Source organism: Poeciliopsis prolifica, unplaced genomic scaffold (assembly GCF_027474105.1).
Source record: "Poeciliopsis prolifica strain line A6 unplaced genomic scaffold, Auburn_PproV2 SCAFFOLD218, whole genome shotgun sequence".
Lineage (NCBI taxonomy): Eukaryota > Metazoa > Chordata > Actinopteri > Cyprinodontiformes > Poeciliidae > Poeciliopsis > Poeciliopsis prolifica.
Window position 1 is genome coordinate 122,963 of NW_026562593.1, and position 27,987 is coordinate 150,949.

Below are 27,987 nucleotides of genomic sequence, written 5' to 3' on the forward strand. Positions count from 1 at the left end.
GACCTACTATGTCTAGATAAAGGTTTATTTATTAAGTGTGTTTCAAACAAGTGTTTGCGGATGCCTCACAACCCTGGCATGATCAGCAGACCTACAACAGCTACAGCAGGATTTAATACAACCTGGAAACATTTAAAAGGCCAACAGTCTTTCCAAACTGAGGTGGAATTTTTTTATGGATTCAGTTTAAAATATAATCTGTAAGAGCAGTTTATGCAGCCCATAGAACAAATCAAACTCTTTGATGGGGGATATTGAAATAAACAGTGAGGAGAAGCAGAGAGCCTATATTATTCCACTGCTTATTGATTTTCTTTTTTTTTAGTGCTGCTGAGATGTGATGGTTTTAGATGTTATTCTCACCTTAAATTTGAAAGATGAAAGACTAAAATAACTCAACTTTGAACATGATCGTCAAAACATTTTGACGGGTTGATGGCCTCCTTTCATCAGGAACTTTTTGCAGCTCTTTCCTCTGGCCCATTTCCAGTTGGAGCAGGGTAGCACCAGTTCTTCTGAGGAATAGCCTGAGATTGGAGAAAAAGAACTAGAATGAACTAGTTCTAATTAAGCACTTGCACCAGTTTAATACTGGAACCAGTTTGAGGGAAACCTCTCAATTTGTGTCCCAGGAAACTCCTTGCGATCTTTCAGAATGTGTGGGATAGAAGGATAACAATAATTTATAGAAAAAACATTGAAGTTACTTTTTTGACAGGATTTGTTCTTCTCCCATTCAAACTGGATGTTTTTTTGACGTCACAGTTGAAATGGTGGCGCCAGCTGTTCAACATTCTTAGATGTTTCATAGCTGCTCACTTTGTTATCGTGGTTGTAATTCATTTGCCTCCTAACTGTCAGATTATAGACATATCTCACAGGTTTTCATTTATCCTCCCTGCTTTCCCATCCAAATTTTTTAGGATTAAGCTAAAAATGCTATAAAATGAAGGAGGCAGCATGTCCATGAAGGTGGACATAATTTTGGAGGCTTTCTCAGGAAATCAGCTGATCCCTGCACCAACTTGATCAATCATTTTTAAGTGCTGTTTTTCTTATTTTCTGAACAAGACAATGCAAAGTAATTCAATATTTATGTATCCATGTCAAATCTTTTTTTTTTTTTTACAGCAGAACCGCTAGGATTAAATAAGTATTTACTGACTAAACATTCAACCAGAGTTGCTTTGGTTAGCTCTCAGATAAGTAGAACTGTTTGTGGTGTCATTTTCAATCTTTTGTGGACGATTTTTCCCTGCAGGTGGGGACTTTTCAGGTTTGCTGTGATATATGAGTCGACTGCTGTGTGACAGACCTATCAGTGAGTTGCAGCTTAGCTTGGGGGGGAGTTTGTCAGACTCGCCTGGTGTTAGCTGTGGGACATCTCACTCTGAAACGAGCCGGTGACGTATTTTGTGTCTGCGCATGAAAGACGTGCATCCGACTCCGTGTGATCACTGCGGTTAGCAACAGTGTTCCAGTGTGTTTGGATAGCTTCATTGTCTGTTGTCTGTTCTGTCTCTGACGTATAAAGAATCCCCTGAAGGTATTGTTTTTACATTGCATTCTTTTTGCTCAAACTCATACATTTCAAAGATGCACAACACATTCTTTCGTACAAGAAGCAACCTGTTGTAGCTTGCAGAATGTTTGGTATCAAGCTTTCCAGAGCAACAAATCTTAACGGAAAGAATTTAAGCATGAAACTGGTGAGTTAATTCTCAAGTATACAGTGGCATCTGTCATTAAAAATTGTGGTGCAGATTGTAAAGAAAACTAAATTGAATCCTGCTGGGGTCACAAGTTTGAACCTGTAGCTAAAGCGAGCATTACTATGAATAGTACTTTTCAGGGTACATTGTCATTTCACTCCATTCACCTCAAATAGTCAGATAGATGTATTCCAATTATTGCCCGCAAGTTTTACCTTGCAAGTTTCAAACTGCCTCCTTTGGGATTTATTGGAAAACATTCTGTTTAGAAACCGTTTCTTCTTGATTGAAAAGATAAGTAACAGGTTATGAAACATCCTTGGAAAAGAGATCCACAGATTGTCTTATCAGTGATTCTCAATGGAAACAAAACACCACCAATTATGCACCTTTGTAATTTGTAATCAGTTTGTGATTTTGACTTCGAATTACAGGTTGGTTTTGTAACCATTTTATTATTCTTTGTTGAATTTGTTGACTGTGCAACTTACTCAAGTTAATCTGTGTTATTCTATAACATTGCCTCAAGCTTTTTAAAGAAGGTGCTCTGATTAGAGAAAACTAAAATTAAACATTTTCACCTCCACTGTAATATTGTGGTTGTAACCCGACAAAATATGGAAACGTTTAATTGATGTGAACAGATTGCCAATTTCTTATTGATCATCAATCTTCATAAAGTCTGATCTGCTGATTCTGATTTTTTTGTCTGAATTGTTGCTAAATATAGTAAGAAAGTTGGTGAGTTGGCACCTTCACATTTTCTTAAGCTGAAAACATGAAGATATGACCTGCTGGGTCTCAGTCAAGCCTCTCTTGTGACAAAGCAAAATCAGTCAAAAGGATATTGACTGATTTTTATGGAAGCGCATAAAAGTGCAACCAACACGGTTGACGATGGGTTGCAACTCTATTTTATTGGTATGATTTGATTTTACAGGACACTTCAAATATGTATATAAAGATTCTTGTACACATTCGAACCTATACACTAATGACATAAAATTAGTTGCTTTTTGCAGCCTCTAATGAGTCACTGCAAAGTATGCTTTCATAAAAACATGAATTTGACTTAATTTTTAGTAGGAAGGTCTGTCTAGCAGACTTTGAGGGGATTATTTTTGTTCAGAATGAAGGTTATGGAGTTATCTGTTTCTTCAAGCCACAGTCTTGACGAGAGATGAAGGTTTATTGTAAATCCAGCCTGAATCCCTACTTAACATGATACATTTAAGGAGATATTTAGTGACTTTCTTCTACACTGATATAAAACTTGTTAGAAACATCTCCAAAATCTCTTTGCTTATTTATTTATAAACAACATTTTTAATTTAGAAGATTCAGTTTTATTTCATTTTCATGAGAATATGAGATAATTATAAATTTACAGACTGAATGATTTTATTTGTTTTTCTTTCTTCGTTCATTTTGTTGAATAAATTATAGTACCAAATGGAAAAAAAAAATTGTTTATTGGATTCCGCTTTGTTAAATTTGAATTTTGGGAAAACATCTTAAAAATTATGAGGATACATAAATGCCACTGTTTTTGTTTCCAGGCTCAGAAACTAAAATATGAGCCAAGAAACTGCAGTGTGCTTTGTAACTGTATTTACTAAACTGCGTGTCTCTAGCAAAGTGCACATGCTTATTTATATTCGCAACAATTTTCAATATGCAAATATAATCCAATCCCCTGAACCTCGATATTTTTCTGTCTCTCCCGCTTGCTATGTTTCTTCGGTTTGTGTCAAGGTTGCTCTGTGCAGGAGGCATCAACAAACGAAGAGCTCCCCGCTAACAAGGAGCCAGGGAGTAGCAAGACTCTTCTGCGTTTTTCTGCAAATGTGTGGGTTGGAGCTTGATAGCCCCAGCGTTCATTATCTCATCAGTTTGAATATTATCACCCTCTGAATGCATGCACACAAACACACATAAACGCATACAAGCCGGGATTTTAATCACTTATTCGCTTACTCACCACCTTTCAGAGATGCATCCCACATCTGCGCTCTCTCTGCATCTCACATGGCGGTGCGCACATACACACTGCTGCCTCTCTGTGTGCTCTCGTAGCTATTAGGCAAGTATCATTAAAGCTCTTCAGACTAATTATCTCCCCTGATGAGCCGCAGGTCTCAATGGGACAACAGGGAGAGATCCAGCATGATTGACTTGGCCTGTGCTATCCTCAGTGAGCCTAATGCAGTGAAACACGCACTTACACACATGCATCAGCTTGAGCTAATGCACTGCAAGCCAGCTCACCCTATTAATTTTCATCTGTGTGAGAAAGACCTGTCAGTTTTTGGGGAAGTTAAAACATTTGATGGAGGCATGTTGGTGAAAAAGTCGAGCTGCTTTGTGCACTTTTGCCTGGTTTGTGCACGCGTTTGCCACTTGTGAGCCAGGTGCCATGGGAATGCTGGGAATGTAAGCCGTCAGTGAGTGATGGTGACAGTTTGCCAAAGAAATGGCGCGATGAAGGGAGATGGAAGAATGGAGGAAGACGCCCTGGGTTTGGTTTGCAGAAATTGTACCCATGCAACACTGATAAGCTCTGTCACAACCTAAGAAAAATATTTCCTCCTTTGGGTCATCATTCACTTTAATTCCCTCATTCATCAGTTTTTCTTTTTCTACCAAGGAGGTTTGGACAAATGAGGGTGATATTTGTTTTCGCTGTAAGCCAGGCTTTTACGCCTGAGTTATGGCTGCCAAAAGACAGAGGAGGAGGTTGGGAGGACCTTTAGAAACTTAGCTACAATTTATAATTTGTTTCTTTAAAGGGAGTGTAAAGGGAATGAAAAGAGCAAAAGTTAACCATTAGTAGAGGTCAACTTGTTAAGTCCAACAAGACTGAGAGATATTAGTGGAAGATTTGTCACCCAGGAACATAATTATGTATCCAGACCCTGATTGTATTGAAATAAATTTTAAATTCCAGTTCCACAATGCAAAAGAAACATCCATGTGTTGTTTTGAATGACATCAGTATTGATACTTATGGTTAGTGGCCATCAAATGAAAATAGGAATCTCATTTTGGAAGTCACTGACATTTGGACACCAGTAAGGCATTTGAGACACACTGAGCAAGGTTCATGAAGATGATAACTGTTGGCCCACATTTAGATTTGCTAGAGGTCAATGTCGACTCCTGAATGGATTAACTGAATGGATGAATGGGACTTTCATGATTCTACAGGCTCCATTTCAATGTTTAACTTCTAGTGACTTTTTATCTATGATCTCCATGAGTTAATTTTTAGTTGAGAAGAATGTTAAAACATCTAAAAAGTTGTGATAAAGGCTTCTATAAAGAATTAGTGGTTTTAGCGACAGGGACTCATTACTTTCTGACTAATGTTTTTTTGTGGATAATGTTTTTAAGTTGTTTGTTGACATAGTGTTCTGTGGGAAAGAATGCAGATTTTCTAATTTGGCTTTTGTCACACTTTAATGTTCAAGCTCAAACACATTTTAATGACAAGATCAATGTAAGTGAATACAAAACCTCACCGGACTGTTGGGCCTCTGAATGCAGTTAACAAATGGTGAAAATGTGGAACAGTTTTGTTCACTTATTATATAATAATAAGTACAAAACTTTTCCAGGAGGTCAGAAAAGAAGCCAGAACAACCTCTCATGCACTGCAACCCTCACTAGCCTGAGCCATCTTACAAGTCACAACCCGTTTGGGAAACACAACTGAAAGGCCAGAGATAAAGTTCATCAAGGATTTTTACAGTCCTTTCATATTTCCAACCAGTTCTTTTTGGTTTATTGTTTAAGGGAATAATTATCTTATGATGCTGATAAAAGCTATCAATTACTAATATATCAGCAATATCACTCAGTTGTATATTTTAATTATGAAATGTGATATTTCAAGTTGATAGAAAAAAAAGAAACACAAAAGTGCTTTAAACTATCACACCAATTAATACAATGATTTCTGAAGTGACTACTACTTACCCCTCAGTTTGCTTTCTTTCTCCCACTGAGGTGCAAAAACAGGAAAAGTGGGGGTGTGGATCAGGAGAGAAATGCTGGAAGCAGATGGCAGAGTTGACCCTGTGTTTTGGGTGCTTATGGACACAGCTGTCATTCACTTTGCATGTTTGTGTCTATTGGTGTGTTTGCATGTGAAACTGACTTACCCCATGTGTTCCCCCGGTTTCTTTGTTTCTCGGTAACATTAGATCACATCCATGTGTTTATGGCTGTAACATTCTTTCGCAAAAGGCTGGGCGTGTTTGTAGACTTCACAGAAAAACCTTAAAAATGTAGGATTTCCATCACCTGTTTACTCTTTCTCTCGGCTCGCTGTGCCTGAATCATTAGGTGTTACCGCCCTCTAGTTGTACCTTGTATTATTGCAGCATTTTTAAGCCTTGGCAGAAAATTTCCAGACGCAATTCATTGTGAAAGATATAAATGACATTTGAGGCACCTTATCAGATGCAATAACATGCAGTAATCTATTAGAAAGCCCTGTAATATCTCCTGCATAGTAATCTTTTATTTTATCCCTTTCAGTCACTAGAAGGATAGATTTTAAAGAATTAGAGCGACTGTGGCTCAATGTGCAGAGGGATTTTCTTGCAATTGGAAGGTTGCAGGTTTTATTTCATCTTCTCCTTATCATGCCTTGCCCATGGGCAAGGCATCTCACTCAAAGTTGTTTTTTCAAACAATGCATGCTTGTTTGTGAGTGCAAATGGATGAATATGGTTCTAGTGTGAAATACTTTGAATGGTCAGTATGATTTGGCAAGAGTTAAATCAGTCCAGTTAATTTCTTGTTGTGCTGCTTTCTCAATAATTTTTTTGGCCTCTTTTGATAAAAATAACAACATCATCACCTACCTATTACTATAATCTCCCTGCCTTTGCTGCCTAAACAGTCCAGATCCTTTGAGGTATTGATTCCACAATGCCAGAGATCTTTTTAGGGAATAATTAAATTTCCACAGTAGAATAATATTGAATGTGCAGTTAAAACTTTTTTCTTGCCATTACATTGAAGACTGTGCTTATTTTTCTGCATGATTTCCACTATTATCAACATACCATAGAATAAAATGTATCCATAATTTTTCTTTAAAGTTATATTATTTTCTGTATTTTGAAAACCTAATAGTGGAAGTAAAAGGGTTTTTGGTATCTGGCAGTAAGATATTATCAGCATATCTTTCGATAATTTGCAATATGCACCCTTTGTGGATCAGGTGTCTGTCTTGCACATTCCAAAGATGCACATTTAAACTGAAACCTCGGGAATTTGGAGGCCAAACCAACACATTAAGCTCATGGTGGTGCTCTTCAAACAATTCCCAAAACATTCTTTTCTTTTTGGCAGGGATCATTATTCTTCTGAAAGAGGCCAAAACCATCTAGAAAAGGTTGTAGACGATCATTAACCATACTTCTTTTTAGGTGTTATAGTTCACAATAACACACACCTGGATAACATTACTCAAGTTTTCCCAGTGGAATAGTCCAAAATAAGAGAGCTTTACAAGGGCAGAGTGTGATAACTAGACCACTGGGTCAAAGCAGCTGTAGCGTTATTAAAAGTGGTCCAATGAAGAAGCAGTGGGGAACTAAAGGTGAGATTTTAGATGGCCAAGGTTCATCTAGAAATGTTGGGAGTGAAATTTAATAGATCTGCCACTATTACTCAAACTACAGAGAAAGTTAGTTTGAAAAGTGCCAAAATGATGCTCTTTGGCTGGATATAGCCAAAGAGCAGCCAGGTTTTCCATGCTGACCTTGTCCAGTTCTAGAAACACTACCAATTAAAGCTTAAGTCTCAGAACTAGACCACAGTGAATTGAAAGAAGGTAGCCTGGTCAGATGAATCTTGTTTTCCAACACTTAAACAAGCAGATTTGACTGAACATTTCTTACCTGGAAAACATGTAATACTGGAATACACTATGCAAAGAAAACAAGGCAGAGGCAGCATCATTCTTTGGGCATTGTTGTCAATTTGGTTGTCATTTGTCATATTAATGTCAAGTCACCTAACTTGTTGGTTTTCAGTTTGTGAGGCAAAACAAGAGTATTTGAAACCTTTACAGAAAGCAACCAAAAGTGGTAAAACAAAATGGATAAAATCAAAACTACAGGAAACATTTATGTGTCTTTTATTTACAGAAAATCTCATTAAACCTTAACAAAACACATAGCAAGGAAACATTTCCAGTTGTGAGGAGCGATCTGTAAAAAAAACAGTCTCCCATATAAAATGCAGATGTGCGTGCCAAAGCTGCCTTATGGTATCCAGGGGAAAGGAGTTGTAGTCTCGGGAGAATACATGGCCATCATTTCTTTAATCCAGTGGGTGTATTCACACATCTTGGTGTAAACTGTGGGGTGAGCTGGATCCTCACAGCCATGATTGAACCACGTCAAACCCTGCAGTTCACCGGCACACACCATCACGTTGCTCCTACCGGTCTGAAAAAGACACAGCATAACACTTTGAGAAAACTGAAGGTTATGTGATGGAAGACAGCTCTGGAGGGCGCAGGGTGGACGGGATCAAAAACAGTCAGCATCAGTATCTCTGCTGCGTGTCGATGCTCACCAGGCAGTTATCTGTGTTTGCTTGACCGGCGCAGACCATGACACCCCAGAACAGATATGAAGGGAAGGTATTGAAACAAATCATATCGTTCACCACCGGCACAGTAAGACACTTCAGGTGCTGGGAAGGGTCATCTGATTTAAGGAGAGGGAAGGAAAGTTGTTACTTATTTTAAACTGTTTACTTCATTTCACACAGGTATCTTATCTTTGCTTTAAATAGTTTACAATCTGTGTTCCATTGCTTGTCAAATTGCTACCCAATGCAGGTATTTAACAAAACAATCTTTCATTCTACACTGGATTTAACAGATTATATGGAGCATGAAGATCTAATCCTTCAGCAAATCCTGTTTTCAGAGTCTACCTGTTTTAATTAGTTCTGATCACTGGCTGGGTGCTCTGGCAGGTAATTAGAAACTGATTTTAAATGGAAATGATTAAAAAAAACATTCTTTCCTCTTTGGAGACTCAAGTGACTAGAATAAAAATGAGCTCCAGATTAAAAACCCATGTGTATCCTGAGTTTGAATTGGTAGTCAAGCTCTACCCATTCAAAATTAGACGCCAACAAATTGAACCAAAGTCCACGACCTTTCCCCATAAATGAGAGAAGAACAGAGATGATAATCCCTGAGCAGAAACTGAAGCAGGTTCTGAAAATATCAACTTATTGTTGGGCAACAAAGTAGGTACTCTGTATTTCTGTTTTGTCATTGTAGGTCTGGTGTAAGAAATTAAACACCAGATTTATGGTGTTTCTGAAACTTTGATTCCATCTTTCCTTTCTTCTCTTCTACATAACTCTTCCCCTTAAAATACTCTTATCAAGCTGTGAAATCCATTCCTTTACATCCCAGAAAACATATAAACTTTATTAAAAATTTAGGTCTTTAATCATCAAACACACATTTTAACTTTTTTTTTCAGAAAACAATTTTTTCCTTGTATCAACACAGTAAAATTAGCAACACTTTTTGTTGTCCAATCATCTACCATTGCTTACCTTTTTATCTCATTGGATCATTAGGAAACAAACATGTGTAATGAGTTATAAAATTGATTCTGTATTACATTAATTATTAGTTTTCCGGTGTGTTTTTCTTATAACATATAATGGCAGTTTCATTATTTTTGAGTAATTTGATAAGAAATAAATTACACTTTGAGAAATATACAAAACATTTTTTCTGTTCAGACAAATCAAATAAAAAGCAATACTGAAGTTTTTATGTCATTATAGTTTAACATACCTTATGTTAAAGATATCTTAAAATGTTAAACTATAATGAATTGGTTTTTATTCACAATTTGGAAATTTACTAGTAATTTCCAACCTTTTTTTGTTTGAGGATTTTGTAACAAAACTTTGTAACAACTTTTCTTTTTCAATATGCTCTATACACACATATTGTATAGAACAATATACAATATTGTTGTACGTTTTTAAAATGTATAAACTTCACGTTTTATGCATTTTATTTGATGGTCTTCAGGAGTAACCCCGATTCAGGTTTGAGCTGAAAGAGCTTTGGTCTGCTAATACAGTCAGTTTCTCAAACCTACATTTGATGCTGTATCCTTGCCTAAATGCTAAGAAAATAAGATCAAAATCAGCATTACCGCCTTTAAATCCACTTACACTGGTCTGGTTCTGTGGAGCCCCAGCCGCTGATGGAGCAGACTTCTCCGGGCTTTGGACAGCGGGTTGGTAGTGGGATTGGTTTGACATACTGGTTAAAACTGGCAGGTTCAGACAGACGCACCATGGTGAGGCTGTGGAGAGGCGAGCGGTAGGGGCTGTGTTGGATCGCATCAGAAACTAAGATGTGCTGCTCTGTGCCTTCTTCCACACTTGAGTCATGTTCTCCAAGAGACGCAACGGTCTGATAGGCTCTGCAAAGAAACAAGGAGAGGCGTATAATTGATCAAACTCAGACAGAAAAAAGGACAATAAGAGAGAAACAGAATGTCTTACACAGACATGAACAACAGGTTGAATAATGGTCTACAATTAAGCTGGAACCCAACTGAGATTTCCAAACAGTCAGTTTGAGCTTTTCCGGGTCTAACAACGCACATGACTGAAAAACTAAACATTATTCACAACAAAAGCCATGTAATATTTATTTCTAAACAGCTTTTTGTTTTGTTGCCATCACTTACATAGGTGCACACTCAAATGAAGTCACTATCCACCACGGGTCAATGAGCGCTCCGCTGCATGACACTCCTCCACCATGCAGGCTCACATGCCAGGGCCTTGAGTGAGGCTGGCACTCTCTCACGTCTTCCAGTGGGTAGGCTCCTACAAAGCACCGATGACAACAAGAGGAAGCTATAAATATTGGGTAAAGCCTTAGCATTTTTCTATAGCATCCTGTAAAGGTTTACCTGCAAGCACAAAGGTAGCTGCCAGGAGGAGAAGATGCATTGTGTTTCTCTGAGTTTCTTCCAATGGAGAGACAAAGCCTACAATACAACTGTAATTTATTTTAGGGAGGAGCTGGATACTTATTAAAATTCAACGTCACTTCCCCGTCAGTCTTGGAACCCTTGTGTCTTATCAGAGTAATATACAACACCTTTATTAGGCAACATATTAAACGACGCATCATTTCCTGTAAAGAGATTTGACAGTCCCCTTTATCTAAAGGGAATAATTTGTTCTTCCCAGATAACAAGTGACCCAGGCCACCTCTGATTTGACGGAAACTGTTCATGGACAGATATTAGCGCAGGTGTGATTTTGCAGGTGTCTGTTTAAAATCCATGTGTTAGCAAAAAGATATGGCGTATCTTGTGAGAGGATTGGTGAGACGATGATAACACAATGCAAAAAAATACAAAAAACAAGCTGGTTCACCATTCAGTGTTAAACAAACCACTGCAGACATACAAAGGTTATGCTAGAACTCAAGGAGACAGGAGCAAAGACTGTAAATGTGAATTGCTGAAAGCTTTGTAATCTGGCACAATGTATCAAATTTTGTTTTCTATATTTTTAAATATTATTTCTTTTTGAACAAAGTCAAAGACAAGCTTGTTTTTTTTTGGTACACTTGTAATAAATAGTATGTGTATATGGGATAAATCCTGTGTTTGTCTTTGAAATTTCTTAGTTTTGACTTAGAAATGATCTGGTTCCCATCAGTTTGTAAAATTACTTCAATATAACTTTGAGAGTAACACATTTTATTGTGACATAATTTACATGGGAAGATACATCTATTGTGCAAACCAACGTGAAGGATGTTGTGCAGGAGATAAATCAGATCATTTAGCCAGTCACCAATGCTGTATCTGATCAGTTTGTGAGTAAATGTCTTTTTGAATTGCATAAAGATGAGTACAGACTATTTTCACCTTCTTTATGGTTCCTTTGTCCCAATGTTAGTGTCCTAGATAAATGAGCAAAGGTTTTGTGCAACTCCATCAAGTAATAAGAAAGAAGATAAGAGCTGTGTCAAGATTGATATGTCTCTTTTCTAAAGTTAATATTTCACCATATTAATAGTCATAATACGTTGTATGATATTCTGAGATGCAAAAATAACATTTATGAATGACTTAAAGCGATTAAGAGTGTGATATGCTTGAGTAAAGAGAGACCGACTGTTCTAAAGGTTGGTGGCTGCTAATCCAAAGGCTAAAACAAGTCACAGTAAATTACAAAACCCTGTTTCCAGAAGTCAACTTATCGTTCCTACTCTCTCTTCCTTAAAGCAATTAAACCAGTCAATGTCGGGAAGCATCACTGTGCAGGAGGTTATCTGTGTGTGTGCCTTCTGTAAAAGTCGGGTCGGTGTTTATTACCTCAATAGCCCTGGGCCACGGTTGTATTTTCAAATAATGCAAAAAGTTAGAGACTCAAAGTTTATGTAAACTTTCTTGACAAACTTCTGATTTTGCAAGAATAAATGTATGATTTTTAAATTTAAAAAAAGATTTTTTAAAATATTTTATTTGGCAGTTGTGAAACAAAAAGAGTTAAAAAGACAAACATTTTTAATGAACTGTTAAATATGTGTTTCATATGCCTTTCAGATTTATGTGTTCCATTTTATTGGAGCTCAAATAAAGCCCATAATTTAAATAATAACAATAATGATAAAGTTTTATATTCTTCTGTACCACAATGGGGCACACTACAACCACAGAAGGACAGGAATAACTACCTGCTTTTGCTTTAACCCCTTTGAATAAATGGAGATTTTAGCATTGTTGCCTTGCAGAAAGATGGCCCTGAGTTTAAATACTTTCCAACATCTTTCTGCAAGACTTTGTACATTTCCGGTGCAAGAGTGGGTCCTCACTCGGTGCTTTGTCTTCCTCCCAAAAACAAGTGTGCTTGGTTAAGTGGTCACTTTGAAGTGCGCTTATGTGTGTAAGTAAGGTTGTCCGTTCTAGGAGATTCTGTTTTGCGCTGTGCGTTCTCTGCTCTTTTAGCCAATGTCGAACTTAAAAGAGAAACCAAGCTCCCCATCCTCGCTGCTAGCAAGGGTGCATGGAAGGATAAGTTCATATGAAATACAATATATTCAATTAAAGGTAACACTGGACAAAAAAATTATCTAAAAGAGGTCAGGGTCTGAATGCAAAACCAGTCATCTTAATGTGGTGGAGGGATTTGTGCATTAAATTATCTGTAGCACAGCATAAAATACTCAACGATTAAATAAATAAGTAAATAAATAAATAGATATTTCACACAGTTGGTAAAAGTAAGACATCTAACAAAAAAGGTATAATGTAAATATAGAATAAAAATAAATAAAAGATGCAAACATATAAAGCGCATAAAAAGTCCTCCTGGGATTAAAATAAAAAACAAGCAAATAAAATAAAACAGAATAAATAAATAAAAAAAAAAACTGCCTTTTCAAGGTCTAATTAAAAAAAGCAAAACCTGAAACTTCTGAAACTGTAAAAGAATGTACTATTCCCTATTCTTTCCCAAAAGACAGAATCCAAAGAATTTTCAGACAAATGGAAATATTGACATCATACTAGATTGAACCTGTCTATTGTGTTTACTAAAGTGTGAAAATTAAAATATAGATTTGTATCCAAAATACAGGAAGGCCTACAAAAAACACCATACACATCTAAAACTCAATCAATAATACTATTTGGTATTTAAAATTGCAATAAACTTTCTATTGTCTCATTTGCTTTTTTGTTGTGGTGTAACTTCAGAAGCGTTTGTGTCTTGCAGATTGAAGCATTCATTAAAAATCAATACCATCTTGCATCAGTAGTTGTCTGCGCTGATGAAACAGCCTTCATAATCTGTTGTTGAGTCATCTGTTAGTTTCACTACATTCATATTTGACTTATTTTTTCATTCATTATTAATTGGAGCAGAAACATGGGTTCTGATTTTCAGTCACAAAAAAAAGACTTGTTTGTGACTGAAAATTGATCAACACAGAAATGTGGGACTTTGTGAGATTAAAGGAGACACAAACAGGCGTAGAGTCCAAAAACATGGCAGTCTGTTCCTGTAAATAAATTGCAAATGCCTTTTTTGTATAAATACTTTATTTCACGATATGACACAAACATTACACTCATCAAGGGGTGAAATGGCTGATTTAAGTAAATTAAGAGGAATGCAACACAACTAGGTGGACGTGAGATTATCTGCAGGATATTGAGTGCCCATGTGCTCACCACATTTGGCCATCCATTTCCTCTAGGCAGGTTGTGAAGTCAGGATGTCTCCAATATGTGTTGTCATCAGTTCAGTGGTTTAAAAAGCACTATAAAAAGCAAATGCGCTTTTTATAACTATTTCAGTTGTGAGGCTCCATTTGGTGATGAGAACCAAACATTAAGGTGTCGAATGATGTGTAGACACTTTCATGTGCAGGATGAGCAGTGCGATGTATTTGTATTTTTTTTGTCCTACTGGTGAAAAAAATGGTAAAGCTGGTCTTGGAATATGCCGGCATAGGTGCTCACAACTGTAGTGGTTTCGGTGTAAAGATTCCTGAAGACGAAAGAAACGGAAAAGGAACAATTTGGTTTTTGAATCCGAACTTCTGCTCAGGCTTTATCAATGAAGCCACCGACATATTCTTACTGTGCTTTCTCCTGGAGTTTCAGGCCTTTGATGGTGTCCACGTATCCATTGACGGTGTCCACAGCGCTGTTGTAGTAGGACTTGACAGTGCCTGAGATCTTGTTCAGCGTTCCCTCCTCCTCCTCCACTTGCCTTCTCAAACGAAAGCTTTCGGCATCTGCAAGAGAAGTGGTCCGAAGTGGTTTTGACTTTTGAAACTATTTTCATTGGCCTTGCTGAAGTATTCTTAGCCCTAGTCACATTGTAATGGGACATTTTGTCACATTACAAGTACTTACGTTTGTGTATTTTGTCAGAATTGTATGGAATAGACCAACACAAATTAGAACATTGCCTGACAATTTACATTTGGATTCAACCCTCTTCATAAGTTGGAAAATGTTGCATGACAAAATGTGGAATAAGTTCCTAATATTTTCAAAGCCACATTATGCTTTTTAACCAGGTTTATTCTAGCTGAGTGACACTGTAAAAATGCAGTGAGAATGGAAATAATACAAGAAATGATGCTAAAACAACATAAACACAATTTTTCTTTTTCTTTTTGCCAAACTAAAATTTGTAGCTCAATTTTTCAATTGAGCTACAATGCCAATAAAAATGCCAATAATGCCAATAAAAATTTTAATATTTTAATGTAACTTATTCAATCTTGTAATTTCTAATCAATGCTTACTTGTCCTTTGCTACATTTACACAAACAAACTTCAAAGCAAAACACGAAAACACAGAAACCCAACTTAGTTTTCTAACTTTATCAGTGGAATAATATACTTTGGTATACTAAAATCATTTTCTGCCAGTGTTTTTATACGAGTAAAAATACACTTACTGATAGCAAGAAGTGCAACCAGCACAGTAACTACCAGCAGTTTATTCATGGTGCTTTGGATCTGTGAACAGAGAGACAGCAAAGACAAACTGAAACCTTACACCTCTTTATCCACTAGGGTGAGACATTATCTAAGATTTCCCCACTGTTGCTTCTCATGCTTCAATAATACAGTAACAATACATGTTAATTGTTTTCCATCTTGTAACTAAAAAATAGAATATGTTCCTATTTGAATATTCTGAAATGCAAGCCAAACTCAAATAAATACACACTAACTGGTCTACCGTAATGTCATTTTTTGTTTTTTTCAGAAATGTGGCAAAATGTTCAGTACTCACTGTTTTCCTGTGCAGAAATGAGAAAAAGAAAACAAAGTCGGAGGCACCGCTGGCCTGAGCTGTTTATATAGGAGTGTAAATGTGTTGACTTGTTGCTCTCAGAGCCAAAGTGCACTCCACCAGGGAGATAACCCAGAATTGTTTTCTGATATGCGTTGTCCTGGTGAAGTGTGTCATTGCATCTTCATATAAGAGATTGTGCATATTAAAAAATGACTGTAAACGCCTTGACCAGACGATTGCAGTCAGGTGGACGTATTGCGTAGCTGTGAGGATGTTTTATTCTTCTGCATCTGTTTGTGTAAACTCAAATTGAATCAGCCTCAGTCAATGATCCTTCTTATTGATTAGGTCAGGAGCTTCTGCCACTCACACGTCCACAGGAAGGTTCGTTGTTACTTGCATAACAGGAATGATGTGTTCAGTCCTATGTACTATTAAACTGGTCCTAAGTCGACAGTGTGTTTAACACGTCATCAGTCCTGAGTCGGGTTGTTAGTCCCCATAGTTCACACCAGAAAAAAAACTTTTGACACACATTGACCACCTTAATGTGTTTCTGATCTTTTACCTGCAGGTGATAAAAGTGTGCATGAACTAGTGCAGAGACATGATCCTTGAGGATTATCTGCTTGAGAGAATTCAAGTTTCCATCAGTTATAGCAAGACACCCATGTCCTGAAGCACAACCTGTGCCCCTGCTGCCATACGATTGACTGATATTATATTGTGTTTTTTCTAAAAGGGTCTGTTAGTTTTAATGCCCGACTTAACATGATGCTTGTCTTCAAAACGTTCCAAGTTTGTATCAACAGCCTAGAAAATATTCTCCTAAAAGTCTCAGGGAAAAAATAGGGGGAAAGAAATCTACTCGTTTATGAACTATGAACAAATATTTGGTGTTTATCACACAAAAATTCAAGCCTCTGTATAGTACATTTCTTATGTTTATGTTGAAATTAGGCTTTTTTTTCTGTTTTTTTATATAAGTATGAGAACATTTGAGTGCCTTTTGAAGAACCTTAAACAATCTCGTCATTCTTTTTAAGATTCAAAAATGAAAATGTCAAAAAAGCAAATACATTCCCAGTTCATTATTTTTATTCAGATTTTACAAATTCCTTTTATTTTAAATAAACAGTGAGAACATGTATTTCTTATTACAGAGAACAAATTCATTACCATTGTTTACTTTTGTTTGTGTTTTCCTCTGTCGACCTTTAACCTGTGGTCATATATTGACTGTAAATATTTTGAATCTGGTTAATATGTACTGATGCTAGCTATTGCTAAACTCTTAGCATGATCTTTTTTTAATCTCAGTTCATGGAATTTGCAGAACAACTATCCAAACATGTCTGATAAAATAAATATCAGAGATATTATCGAACTACCCAGCAATGTTTGTTGATAAGACAACAGATGTAGTACAAGACCTTAACCGTTTTTTTTAAGGATTTGAAAGAAGAGAAATACAGGTATATTTTTGGATATTAAAACATTTCAGTCATTGGTGCATCACCATAAAAATTCAGTCATATTGAATAAGAAAGAATTTGCTCACATGAGGCCTGTTTCTCAGATAAAATTGTATTTTGGAAATAAAAAGCAGTTTTGTTATTTCGATATTATTCACACAGTGTGATGCTGATGTTAATACAATAATCAGGACGTAGATGAGCTTAACGTTTCCAGGGACACGCAGAGCAGGAGACTCAGTGCTGGAAGCTCCCCTCATCAGAGTCTCCGCCTGCTACGCAACATATCAAACAACTTTACTTTTGTACAAATCGGTCGTATGATGTGTGTTCAACTGTTGGAGGTATTCCACGCTTTTAATGTGTTTAAAACTATACATGTTGCAGTCGGCCCCGGTGTCCTCTTTTTGTAAAATGAGGACGATTCTACTACGCCGCCATTTTGAATATTTTCTAAATCAAAATGCGTGTGCAGTAAGTCATCACACAAATATGTGACATTACAGCAACCAACATCAGAATAATCTTCTCTCTACTGACACCTGGTTTTCGACTCTCATCCCTACTCACATCAAGTTAATGTAAAGCATTTATGTAGGATTTGTGTGATTTTATTATTGAAATGTATTATATCATAGAAATATCTAACTAAAATGTTTCAAAACATTAAATTACAGAAGTCTGTCTGCCATGGTCACAGCTGTACGCATAGAAGTGTCAAGAAAATGTAAACATTTGTTTAATTAAGGGACATATGAGTCAGCTGAATTCTTCTCTTCATTTCAAGAGATAAAGGAAGCGAACACAAGCTCAAAACTAGGATCAGTCCCAGGCGGGGAAAGGCAATGCATTGAAACGCAAACTCAGTTTTACAGTACGATGACGTGTCAACAAGAATACAGTGGTGGGTCAGATACAGTTGTTTTCCTGTCCTGCATACATATGTCACTGATGCGTTAAACACAATTTAATATGGCATAATTGGTCCTTGTCTCAAAGAGATACTCCATTGATGCACTTTATTATCAATAAAAGCGTATCTGCTGACTGATATTCTTGTCAGCTGGCTGCATCTAAAACATATGATGCAGATAAAATAGTAGTCACAGCTGATATTTTACACATTTCTGTCTCCTTAAACTGGCACATTGAAAAGTATTCATATCCCTCTCACAGGCGTCTCAGATTCCACTGTGATCAATTGATTTCCAACCCAAGAATAGAAATGTGGTGTATCTCTTTGGAATTTAGATAGGTCACAACAAAAGGTAGAGCGTACTTTTAATATTTATTTTACAAAGTGCCACTCACACAGTCATTACGTAAGTATTCAGACCCGTGGTTTAATACTTCCCCACAGTAATATACGGTGACAACCATGTTTTATGGTAAACTTGGCATGTTGATGGTGTGTTAAAATACTCACCCAAATACCTCCGACCACAGGCAATGTCCCCTACAAGGATAGAAGAAAATTATGGAGGAAGTTCCGTTAGCTTTTCTTCAATAATTTAGCCAGTCTGTCAACACTTTCTTGACTTTATCCTCAGCCTGTTTGCTGTTTTCCTTGGTGTTCGTGATGCCGCTTGTTCATTGATTAAATTCATTCTCTGAGTTCTACACAAAACAGCTGTACTGTGATTGTATCACAGATGGGTACCTTTATACAAATTATGTGACCTCTGATGGCAGTTGCTTGTGCAGGATATCATTTAAGTGGTTAAAAAGTAAAAATGTGCTGAATATAAATTTGTGTTACTCTTTTTAAGTTTGAATTTTTTAAAAATGAAGAATTGAAAACATATAATCTTTCCACAATTATGGATGTTTTACTCAATTATAAAAATAAACACAACACTTTAAAAGTGGGTTGAGCTTAAGATAAAGAGCATTTTCAACAACAAAAAATGCATGCTTTCACTATGAATACAGTTTTACTCAGTTTAAGGTGAAATTGTGTGTAATAATAATTTTGTAAACTACAAGCTGAAGTTAACATTTGAGTCTTCTCTGTAACACCTACATGGAGCCGATCATGTGATTCAGACTCACATGTCATGTCGCTCAGGGCAGTTTGTGTCCAGCTGCAGGGTTCAAAATGTCAGCGAAGCTCTGGGTATCATCCAGTCCTGCTGAGGAGAAACACTAAAGCTGCATACTTGTTCTGTCACTATAAGCCTGCATCGTGTTCGGCCCTGTCTGCTGTTAGTTTTTTGCATGAAACGTGCTGCGTAATTGAAAAATAGGAACTTTTTGTTTGTTTCAATTCAATTTAAAAGCTGTGTCCATCTGTTGTTTGTCCTAAATTAGGTAAAAAGCCACAAATCCTCCCCAGGCTGTTGCACAATATGCTATCATAAAACTAGCACCACATTGTAATGCTAGATGCATCTCTAGATGCAAATAGATATTTGAAGTGCTGGATCAGCACATGCAGCTTTTAAGCAGTCACTTGTAATATGTATGCAACCTTATGAATTGGAGGCTCAAATGTTCTGTGCACAAAATAAAGCTGTAAATGTTCTTCCTGGAGTCTCATCTTGCTAACAAGTAGTACACCATGCTTACATTTAAAATACAGGAAAAGATACTCATTTTTGTAAAATAGGAATTAATTGGCTGAACTGAAGTGAGGACTGATAAATATTCCTATAATTAAACATGACAATGAATGATTTTTAGGTAGTAACCAAATGAATGTAACAAAATAAATCTGCATCATTGTTTCTGTTCAAGTGATTCTTTAATGAAGGGATTTCTGGACACGTTTCATAGTTTTTAGTACGTTTTATTGAACACGCACACACATACGTACACAGTCACACAGACACTGTTAGTGTATCAGACATATAGTACTCTACATGCAGAACTTGCGAACATGGTGACATGTTTGCCATGCTTGTAACTCTGCATGATCTGGCAAAGACGTTGATTTAGAAACAGGCAAAAGAATTGTGTTTGCATTGAGTATTGCTCCTCTCAGGCTAAACCGGTGTAATTCTATCAGCTATCATCTATTACAGGCATCTGACAAGCACTTCCACTCTAGCTGGTTCTTTTTGAATTATTATTATTGTTATTGTTTTACTCAGCGGGCATGTATTGATCCAGGTAGACCTTGATCTGGTCGATGGCTTCGCTCAAGCTGTTTCCGACATGGGGGCGCAGGTATTGTTCGTACAAAAGCAGATGAGCGAGCGCTGTCCACCACTGGAGCTGCTTCTGAGCCCAAACCCCTGCAAAAAAAAAAAAAAAACAAAGTGTACTTGTCACATAGAAAACCTTTACTTGCTGTTAGCAAAAGTTGACAGATTCTTCTGATGTTCAACAAGATATAATGGTTGAACTAAGCACAAGAAAAATTTGACATCAATGCTTTCTTCAAATTGAAACTGTTATAGTCCACTGACTTTGCAACTTTGGCAGCTGCTTGCAGTTCAGGCTTGTCTCTCAGAGACTCAATGAAATCCCTGGTGGTCTGTGCTTGGTCAGTGTCTCCAACGGCACCCTGCAGCCTGCCATAAGCATTGACCAGTCTCTTGTAGAAAGTAGCTTTCATGTTCTCATACTTGTCGACAAGTTCCTGGCTTGGTGCAGGAACCTCACTCAGGCTCATGGAGACTAAAATAAAGCAAAAAGAGATTAACTATGATTTGACAATGAATAAAAGAAGTAAATCCCAAATTGTTCAAAGAAACTTTTCAATATTTCTCTGCATAAATCTTGCAAAGCAACATTTTCAGCATGCTACAGAAATATCAGGGAATATCTGTGGTTCTTTCATCATTAGATTTTACTTTTCATCTACTTCATGCATAATTATTCAGATGGCGTTTGCATGTTGCCTTACCCTGAAGAGCGAAGACAAGTGCGAGGATCAATTTTGTGTTCATCTCTGAAATAAGAGAGACAAACAAAAAAAAAAATACAAACTTTTAAATAAATAGAAAGATACAAATATATTTTCTGAAAAGTTTTGCTCACTTCTTTTGGGCAAAAGTCAAATATGCTTCAAAGAAGTGAGAGTTATGCTCATTAACAAGAGCTGAGCACCTACTGTGGTTGCTGGATGTACAGATCCAAGACGTGACAGTCTTCTCTGGAGGCGAGTTGTCTGTAAACCACAGCTCACATCTGGGGATGATATAGGGGGGACTGCAAACAAACGTCATCTGGTGATATTACACACACGCTTGTATCCGCTCACGCAAACACACACACACACTCAAAGGCATCCACCTACAAAGTCCAGTTTACATGGCCGTCCGGGCTGCATGTGGAATTGTGGTTGTGCAATGTTTCTGAGATGCACGTTTATCTGCATTCAGATGGTAAGATGCAAAGGGAACACTGCTGATATTGAAGAAACTGTGTCTTTAGAAAAAAGATGGTGCTTTGTGGAAAAAAACAAGCAGAAATCGTTAAATCGGCCCATTACCTTCAGTGAAAGAAGATAATGCTGATTAGATCAGCATTTTCCAGTCAGCAAGTCTGTCGGTTCGTAAAATTGGAGGAAATGTGGTCTGTCATTCCTGACCTGTCTGGACAAATTGTGTTGAACCCCAAGACTTCACCTTTGAACCTGTTAATTTAAAACAAACAGCTTGGAAGGTGATATATGACATGTCCATGATTGCTTTTGTTTTTATTTTTTACCTCTTTGTGCATCCTTTCTAGCATTTGGATGGCCATCTGAATAAGACTCAATCACTCACCATCTATTAGCAAAGGATTTCTCAAAATGTTTTGATGTTTTGAAGTATGGTTTAATAGCGCAGCTGTGTGCAGTCGATATCTTGCAGAAGGTAAGGTTTTTTTGTTTGTTTTTTTTTTTTTTTTTAATTTCAGTGGAATCTTAAAGCAGCCAAAAGTTGGGGTTTTGTCCTTTTCTGTGTTACAGAAGTCTCTAAGTTACATCCCTGGCTGAGATTCAGTAACTCAAAGTTTCAGTTCTCTCCATCAGTTATACTTTGAAGTCTCTTCTTTAGACACTACTTTGTTGCTTTGACATTACATTTTGAGGCCAAGTGATTTATGCTGAAATGAAATTGCACAGAAGTGGACTTATTTTTGCATATTCACTTGCATTTACTTGGACTAGAAGAAAATTAATAAAATTGTATCACTTGATTTTTTTTATTTTGTTAAACTCGTATCATTTCCTTCTGCTTCACAATTATGTATCGTTTAGGTCAAATAAAATCCCATTAAGTCATTTAAATTCACCACTTTCTCCAACCTTCCACAATAGAGTTCACTTAAGAAGCAAAGTTGTTTTAATTACATTTTATTTGATTATGTCATCATTCTTTTCATTCATCAGCAGGAAATTAAAAGTGAAGTAGTGAAAGTAAAAACTGATAAAGCAATTTTTTTTTCTGTTTCTTTAATTTTCAGGTGCTTGATGAGTAGGTGGCACGTAGTTGTCAGAGGCTTTCTGGAACTTCTCCCATAGCGAACTTCTTATTTTAGAGGCCCACTTAACATAGCCTCCAGCCACTGGTTGTATGTGGTCTTCGTAATAAGCGCTTGCGAAGCCAAGCACGGTCTCTCCAATGGACTGGATTCGAGCTTTGGCTTGCCTGTACACAGATCAAAATGTACATTTTTAAATGCACACAGAAATATGCCAGTAAAGATGATTCAATGCTTTGTCAAAATGCAGCTAAAACACCAAAGTATTTGTTTTAGAGGTTTTTTCTTAAACACTTCTTCCATGTTTTTGTTTGTTTGTTTTTTTGTCACATTTATTTACAGAAACTGATATTGGACAAAGGTGAAATGAGTGACCATAAAAGACGACTAAAATATCAATTTAATTTATGCAAAGATAAAAACATTGCAAGCAACTTGGTTCTATGTAACACCTTCTACCCATTCTTACATATGAATCAGCTGTGATTAACTTCAGTTTTTGACATCTGAATTCAATTTATCAGGTATGTTTTGAGCCTGATTAATTATCAAACCTGTAGAATTAGAAAACTTCTTAATTACAACCTTAATTTTTTTTATATCTTGATAAGTAGTCAGCAAGATCTAAAAAAAAAACTCACTTAAAAAAAAAACACAAAGGAGGAAATAAAGCCCCTGATTCTTTCAATCCAGAAAGGGTGTCAAAGGGAAATAAAGGGGAAAAATGGGACATGGGAAGGCAGAGCACCTTCTGAGAAGTGGTCCACCTACCAAGATTATACAAGAGCACAATAAAATATGTCCAGATCACTTGAGATTGATAAATGACAAATGACACCACCATTGTAACCTAAAAAACTCATGCTATTCATCAGAAATACTTGAAGGGAGTTTTTGAGGTCAAGCATGACATAACCAGTTTTAGATTTATTTTTTCACAATGGAATCATTTTTGATTTGATTCTTATTTTCTTAAGAAATGTATTTGTCATCTCTTTTTTGTCTGTGTGAACTTTAGTTATTCTGGTGTGATTTGTAAAATTTTTATTTCGATCTGAAACATTTAAGAGTGATAAAAGCAGAAGAAATCTGTGACAAATATATGATCTTTTCAAGCTACTGTGATTTAAACTGAGCCACTCAAAAATAGGATTGATATTATTCGGTGACCTAAGTGCTTCAGGTTGCCTCCACAAATTTAAAAAAGCAAAAACATCAATAAATCACCCAGCTCTGTCTGCCAGCCTCTCCAGTATTCCTCTGGGTCTGGTTGCTCAGGTGCAGTTGTCTGTGCCGAAGTTGACTTCCATGCTGCAGGTGAATCAATTCAAGTGAAGTAAATTAACTCAAACTCAATGTCATAAATAAAAACATTGATAACGAGAATTTTGTGTGATTTTTTTTTAAGATGTACCTTGCAAGAGAAACAACAGAAGGGAGATTTTCTGAAATCGCAAGTGCTGAAAAAAAAAGAGAGAAACACAACCAGCAGTCAGTTTGTCTTTTGCTAATACCATCAGAATATCACAATAACTTTTCCTGACTGGTTCAACAAAAAAAGAAGGTTTTACATGTCTCAGGTTTTTACATTAAAACTAACACAATTACAAACAAAAAGCTGTTTTTACCATTTTTCCCGTCTTTCATCAACAGAAATTAAGCGAGTCAAATCTTATCAGCCTGCTGTATTTGATTTAGGTTGGTGCAAGAGTGCGAACATTGGTCCTTGCCGCAAGATCATTGATCCTGCGCTTGTTTTCTTTTTTTTGTGCTTCAATATTTTATTGCCAAATCACAGAGTGACAGCAAAGCAACATGTCTGAACCTGTTCCAGTGAATAGGTTTATTTTTTCAATCTGACTCCTACTGTTTGTTCCCTCATAAAAGCAAAGACTACAAACACGTGCAATGCAAAGACATTTGAAGTAGCTGCCAATGCTGGGGATTTAAAAAGCTTAAAACTCAAAATACTTTTGGAACCATCTAGTTTAATCTTTCAAGTATCACATTTTGTGTTAATGTTGTGTACTTATATTACATTGCAAATTGTTGTGTCATCAAAGATTTGCAAAATGGTTATTTTGTAAATTTACGGGTTCTGAACTGCTGCCATCTTCTTTCGGGCCTACGTTCGCTGTAGATGCACCCTTTGGCTTTCATATCTCATCCCATTTAGCGAGTACTGAAATGTGTACAAACCAGGCAAAGTCTCCAAAGCAGAGATACGTGTTTTTAGTTAAGACGGGTTCAAAAAGATCGTGCAGGGGCCAGAGTCCACCTCATATTGATTTGAGTTTTTAGTAGATACATGGACTTTCACCTCACTTTCTCTAATGGAAGCAATTCTGTCTGAAAGGTTATTTCCTAGTAGAGCAGAATACGTAAAAATCTGTATCTCAGCCATCTAGCACAATTAAGAGTTTTAAACCCTTCCCTAATGACTCCATCATTAGGCCCAGCATCCCTTCAGATCAGGTAAGATAGATGCTAAATAAACCTAGAAATGTATTATCTTATGCCTTTGTGTACAAGCGACTGACCTATGCCACTGTTCTCTTCAGCAAAAAAGATTTCATTGAACCTGGATGGTGAATTATTAACACATCATAAACAGTGACTTTATACCAGGAACATTATGAAATGCCCAAAAAGCTACCATGTTGGCGTTTGCCCTTTGGTCCTTACAACCAACAGAAATGAACCGTTATCTATTAGATAGGTTTGATATCAGAGGTGTTTGATATGGCAGGATATTGTGCATTATGTATTGCGAGATTTGAAGCACAGCTGGTGCCATCTTGGTGATACATATTTTCAATTAAATTTAGACTTAGACTCATATTAGGCTGCTGGAACACACACCGAGGCCTTAGTCTGATCCAGTGGTTTTCAGTCTTGGTCCTAAGGACCCAGTGGGTTTTGAGCATCTTTGTTCTCTGGCACATCTGAGTCAAATAACTGTATTACCTTATCAGAATGTCATTAACTACTGCATTACTATGTTATTCACTGCAGCAAGGAAACACCTGAAACATGCAGGACAGTGAATCCTGAGAACCACAATTATTGGTCTAAACTATTCAGTTGTAACTTTGGCTGTATGATGAGGGTAATTGCTGGAAAGTGACTCCTCCACCCATCCTGCTCCCCAATCCATCCACCCATGATCTTTGACTATGTTGCTGGTCGGTTGAAAAAATGCATTTCATGGTAGAGATATTATACTCTGGGTATTCGTACTTGTATCGTTTTACATGCAGTTAAAAAAAATTACATTTGAATTTGCTAATTTTCTAGTAGTCAATGGCAAAATGCAAATGGACATCAGAATGTCAGAATTAGAATATGGCTTTCTTTCACAAATTCAGAAATGTTGTCATTCCTCCGGCGAATTCACACTAAGTGATCAACATTTCCGAGAGAAAATATTTGGTCACTGTTTCTTATCTCATTCAGTGTTTTTCTATTTGTCTCCTTGTCTTCTTAGAACTATGTTTTTTTTTTAAACTAAACTCTTTAAATGTGTCCTTTTTTATATTTCACTGCAGCAATGCAGAAGCAACCAATCTGCTTATTTTAGTTCAAAGTGTCATTTGTCTACTGACATAATCTAAACTTTTGTTATTAGGCGACTTGGACAGCACACTTTGTTCTGCCTGCTCTTAATAACTCAGTTAAATCTGAAGAAACAAAATCCACAAGGTCCTTGTTGTCTGTTTAGAAGTTCTCATTTTATTTGTACAGAAATATATTGATAGAACATTTTATTCCATTCCATGTATTTTATTGCAGTTTTACACAGTTTTCCCAAAGAAAGATCACAGGCTAAGAATTGGCAAATTCATCCATTTTGTTGAGCGACGTGACTTCAGCCTTGAGATGGTGTAGAAGCAAGTCATCTGTCAGCGTGGGCGTTGGGAACAGAGGGGAGGTCATTGACTGGGCCACCAGTTCATTGGTTCATTTCTTGTACCTTGTCTTTAAACTGCTGGAATTTCTCTGTGAACCAATTCCTGTGGAGGTTCAAAATAAAATGTGAGTCATGTACTTAACAAGAAAGAACTTACATGCGTTTTATGTGTATCAGTCTACCTGGTGCTCTCTGCAAAATCACTGGTTGCAATGGCGTCAAAATGGGTCTTGGCTTTTTCAGCTACATTCTTGCCGAACTCTGTGATCTGATCCCCAAAGTTTGAGACCTTTCTGCAAATGAGTCATCCTGAGCCTCTGAAAGTCAGTGAAAAAACAAGGACAATGAGATAATAGCAGAAAGAAACATGCAAGACTTTTCTGTATAAAACACTAAGAAGAACCTGTGTGCGACAAGAGCCAGCAACAGCACGGCAGCTGCAAGATACAGTTTCATCTTGACTTCTTTTCCTAAGGTTAGAAATCAGAAAAATTATGAATTTGCATTAAATTGCAAGCACAGATGTTCTTTGAAAAACATTAAAATAGATTGTTTTTCACTTTATTTAATACACAATTAAAGTTTAGCTTTCGAAGAAGTGCAGAATTTTCCAAAAAACAAAACGTTCATTATTTAGTTGTTTTTCTCTTTACCTTTTTTACTTATTGTTTGTTCAGCACACAGTTACAAAAACGTAATTTTTTGAAGTGATAAAGTGTAAAGCATACCTCTTTTCCGTCTCTGTGTAGAAAAAAAATGGTGTGTCGTGGATGGTCAGAGTGTGCCTGCTTTTTATAACCCTTCCCCGTTTCAAGAGTGTTATGCAAAACACCAGATTTAGGTCAACACGTAGATGCGACGGCCTTGAGGAATCCCTGCCCATTTTATTGATCTGCACTCATCTAATTGCATTACAAAAGCTTACTGATGAAACAGGCCTATTGTAAATTAAAGGATGCACAACTGGTGCATATTGATGAAATGTTGAGCTTAATTAACAAATAATGTCTTGTGATTAAGGGGAAAATTAGTAGAAAAGGGAGTAAAATTCTCATCTGAACCTTCAGCAAAACAGTGGTTTGAACAGATAAGTATGGAGGTGATGTAGACAGACAGCAGAGTTCACTGCTGACGGAAATACAGACATGAGCTATGTGTAAGCTACTTTGGACCTAGATAGTTGGCCAAGAGTTAACTCTGTCAAAAGAAAAAAACTCCACGTAATGACCTGACAAGTCTGTGTTGGAAGGCAACTGGACTTTAATAGTTTTGTTATATTACACTGTTTGTGCCTTTTATGCACCTCCCAACTGACAACCTCGAAGTACTATGCCGATTCCAAGAGTGATTCTTTTTCATTTGAGAGACTGTTTAGCCCCACAGCTCAATATAAGAGGACATGGGTCCCTGAGATAGCGCTAACCTTGGTTTCTTTTACGCATGCAGATTGCAATTGACTAAAAGTTAAGTATAAACTGAAAGGTTCTAAGGCGATGTCCAAGTAAAAATAGTTATTTTGACACTAACTTAGTATTTGCTCTTTCATTACAAATGTAAAACATTTAGAAAGGCTGGCATCCATATAAAAAATGTTGCAGTTGCTGTGGTAGACCTG

The 27,987-nt window shown here is 36.7% G+C and overlaps 2 protein-coding genes and 2 long non-coding RNA genes across 5 annotated transcripts; all 4 read right to left on the reverse strand.

Moving 5' to 3' along the window:
* Nucleotides 1-7,850: 7,850 nt before the first annotated feature.
* LOC129357011 (trypsinogen-like protein 3) lies at nt 7,851-10,786 on the reverse strand. The gene is made up of 5 exons (XM_055026536.1): nt 10,703-10,786; nt 10,475-10,616; nt 9,951-10,204; nt 8,310-8,443; nt 7,851-8,179 (listed from the first exon to the last, which is right to left on the reverse strand). Exons 1-5 carry the CDS (start codon nt 10,740-10,742, stop codon nt 7,994-7,996), a joined length of 756 nt encoding a protein of 251 aa, XP_054882511.1. The 5' UTR covers nt 10,743-10,786; the 3' UTR covers nt 7,851-7,993.
* A 3,266-nt stretch (nt 10,787-14,052) lies between these two features.
* Nucleotides 14,053-15,631, reverse strand: LOC129357012 (apolipoprotein C-II-like). The gene is made up of 4 exons (XM_055026537.1): nt 15,570-15,631; nt 15,229-15,289; nt 14,397-14,553; nt 14,053-14,303 (listed from the first exon to the last, which is right to left on the reverse strand). Exons 2-4 carry the CDS (start codon nt 15,275-15,277, stop codon nt 14,219-14,221), a joined length of 291 nt encoding a protein of 96 aa, XP_054882512.1. The 5' UTR covers nt 15,278-15,289; nt 15,570-15,631; the 3' UTR covers nt 14,053-14,218.
* Nucleotides 15,632-22,318: 6,687 nt separating this feature from the next.
* On the reverse strand, nt 22,319-24,181 carry LOC129357013 (uncharacterized). Its single transcript, XR_008605477.1, has 4 exons — nt 24,091-24,181; nt 23,877-23,922; nt 23,690-23,773; nt 22,319-22,629 (listed from the first exon to the last, which is right to left on the reverse strand). It is a non-coding gene; the product is annotated as an uncharacterized LOC129357013 (long non-coding RNA).
* Nucleotides 24,182-26,224: 2,043 nt separating this feature from the next.
* LOC129357014 (uncharacterized) lies at nt 26,225-27,182 on the reverse strand. 2 transcript variants are annotated; one of them, XR_008605478.1, is made up of 3 exons: nt 27,101-27,182; nt 26,555-26,842; nt 26,225-26,475 (listed from the first exon to the last, which is right to left on the reverse strand). It is a non-coding gene; the product is annotated as an uncharacterized LOC129357014 (long non-coding RNA). The 2 variants fall into 2 exon arrangements; XR_008605479.1 differs by lacking the exon at nt 27,101-27,182 and adding an exon at nt 27,026-27,040.
* Between the last annotated feature and the right edge of the window lie 805 nt (nt 27,183-27,987).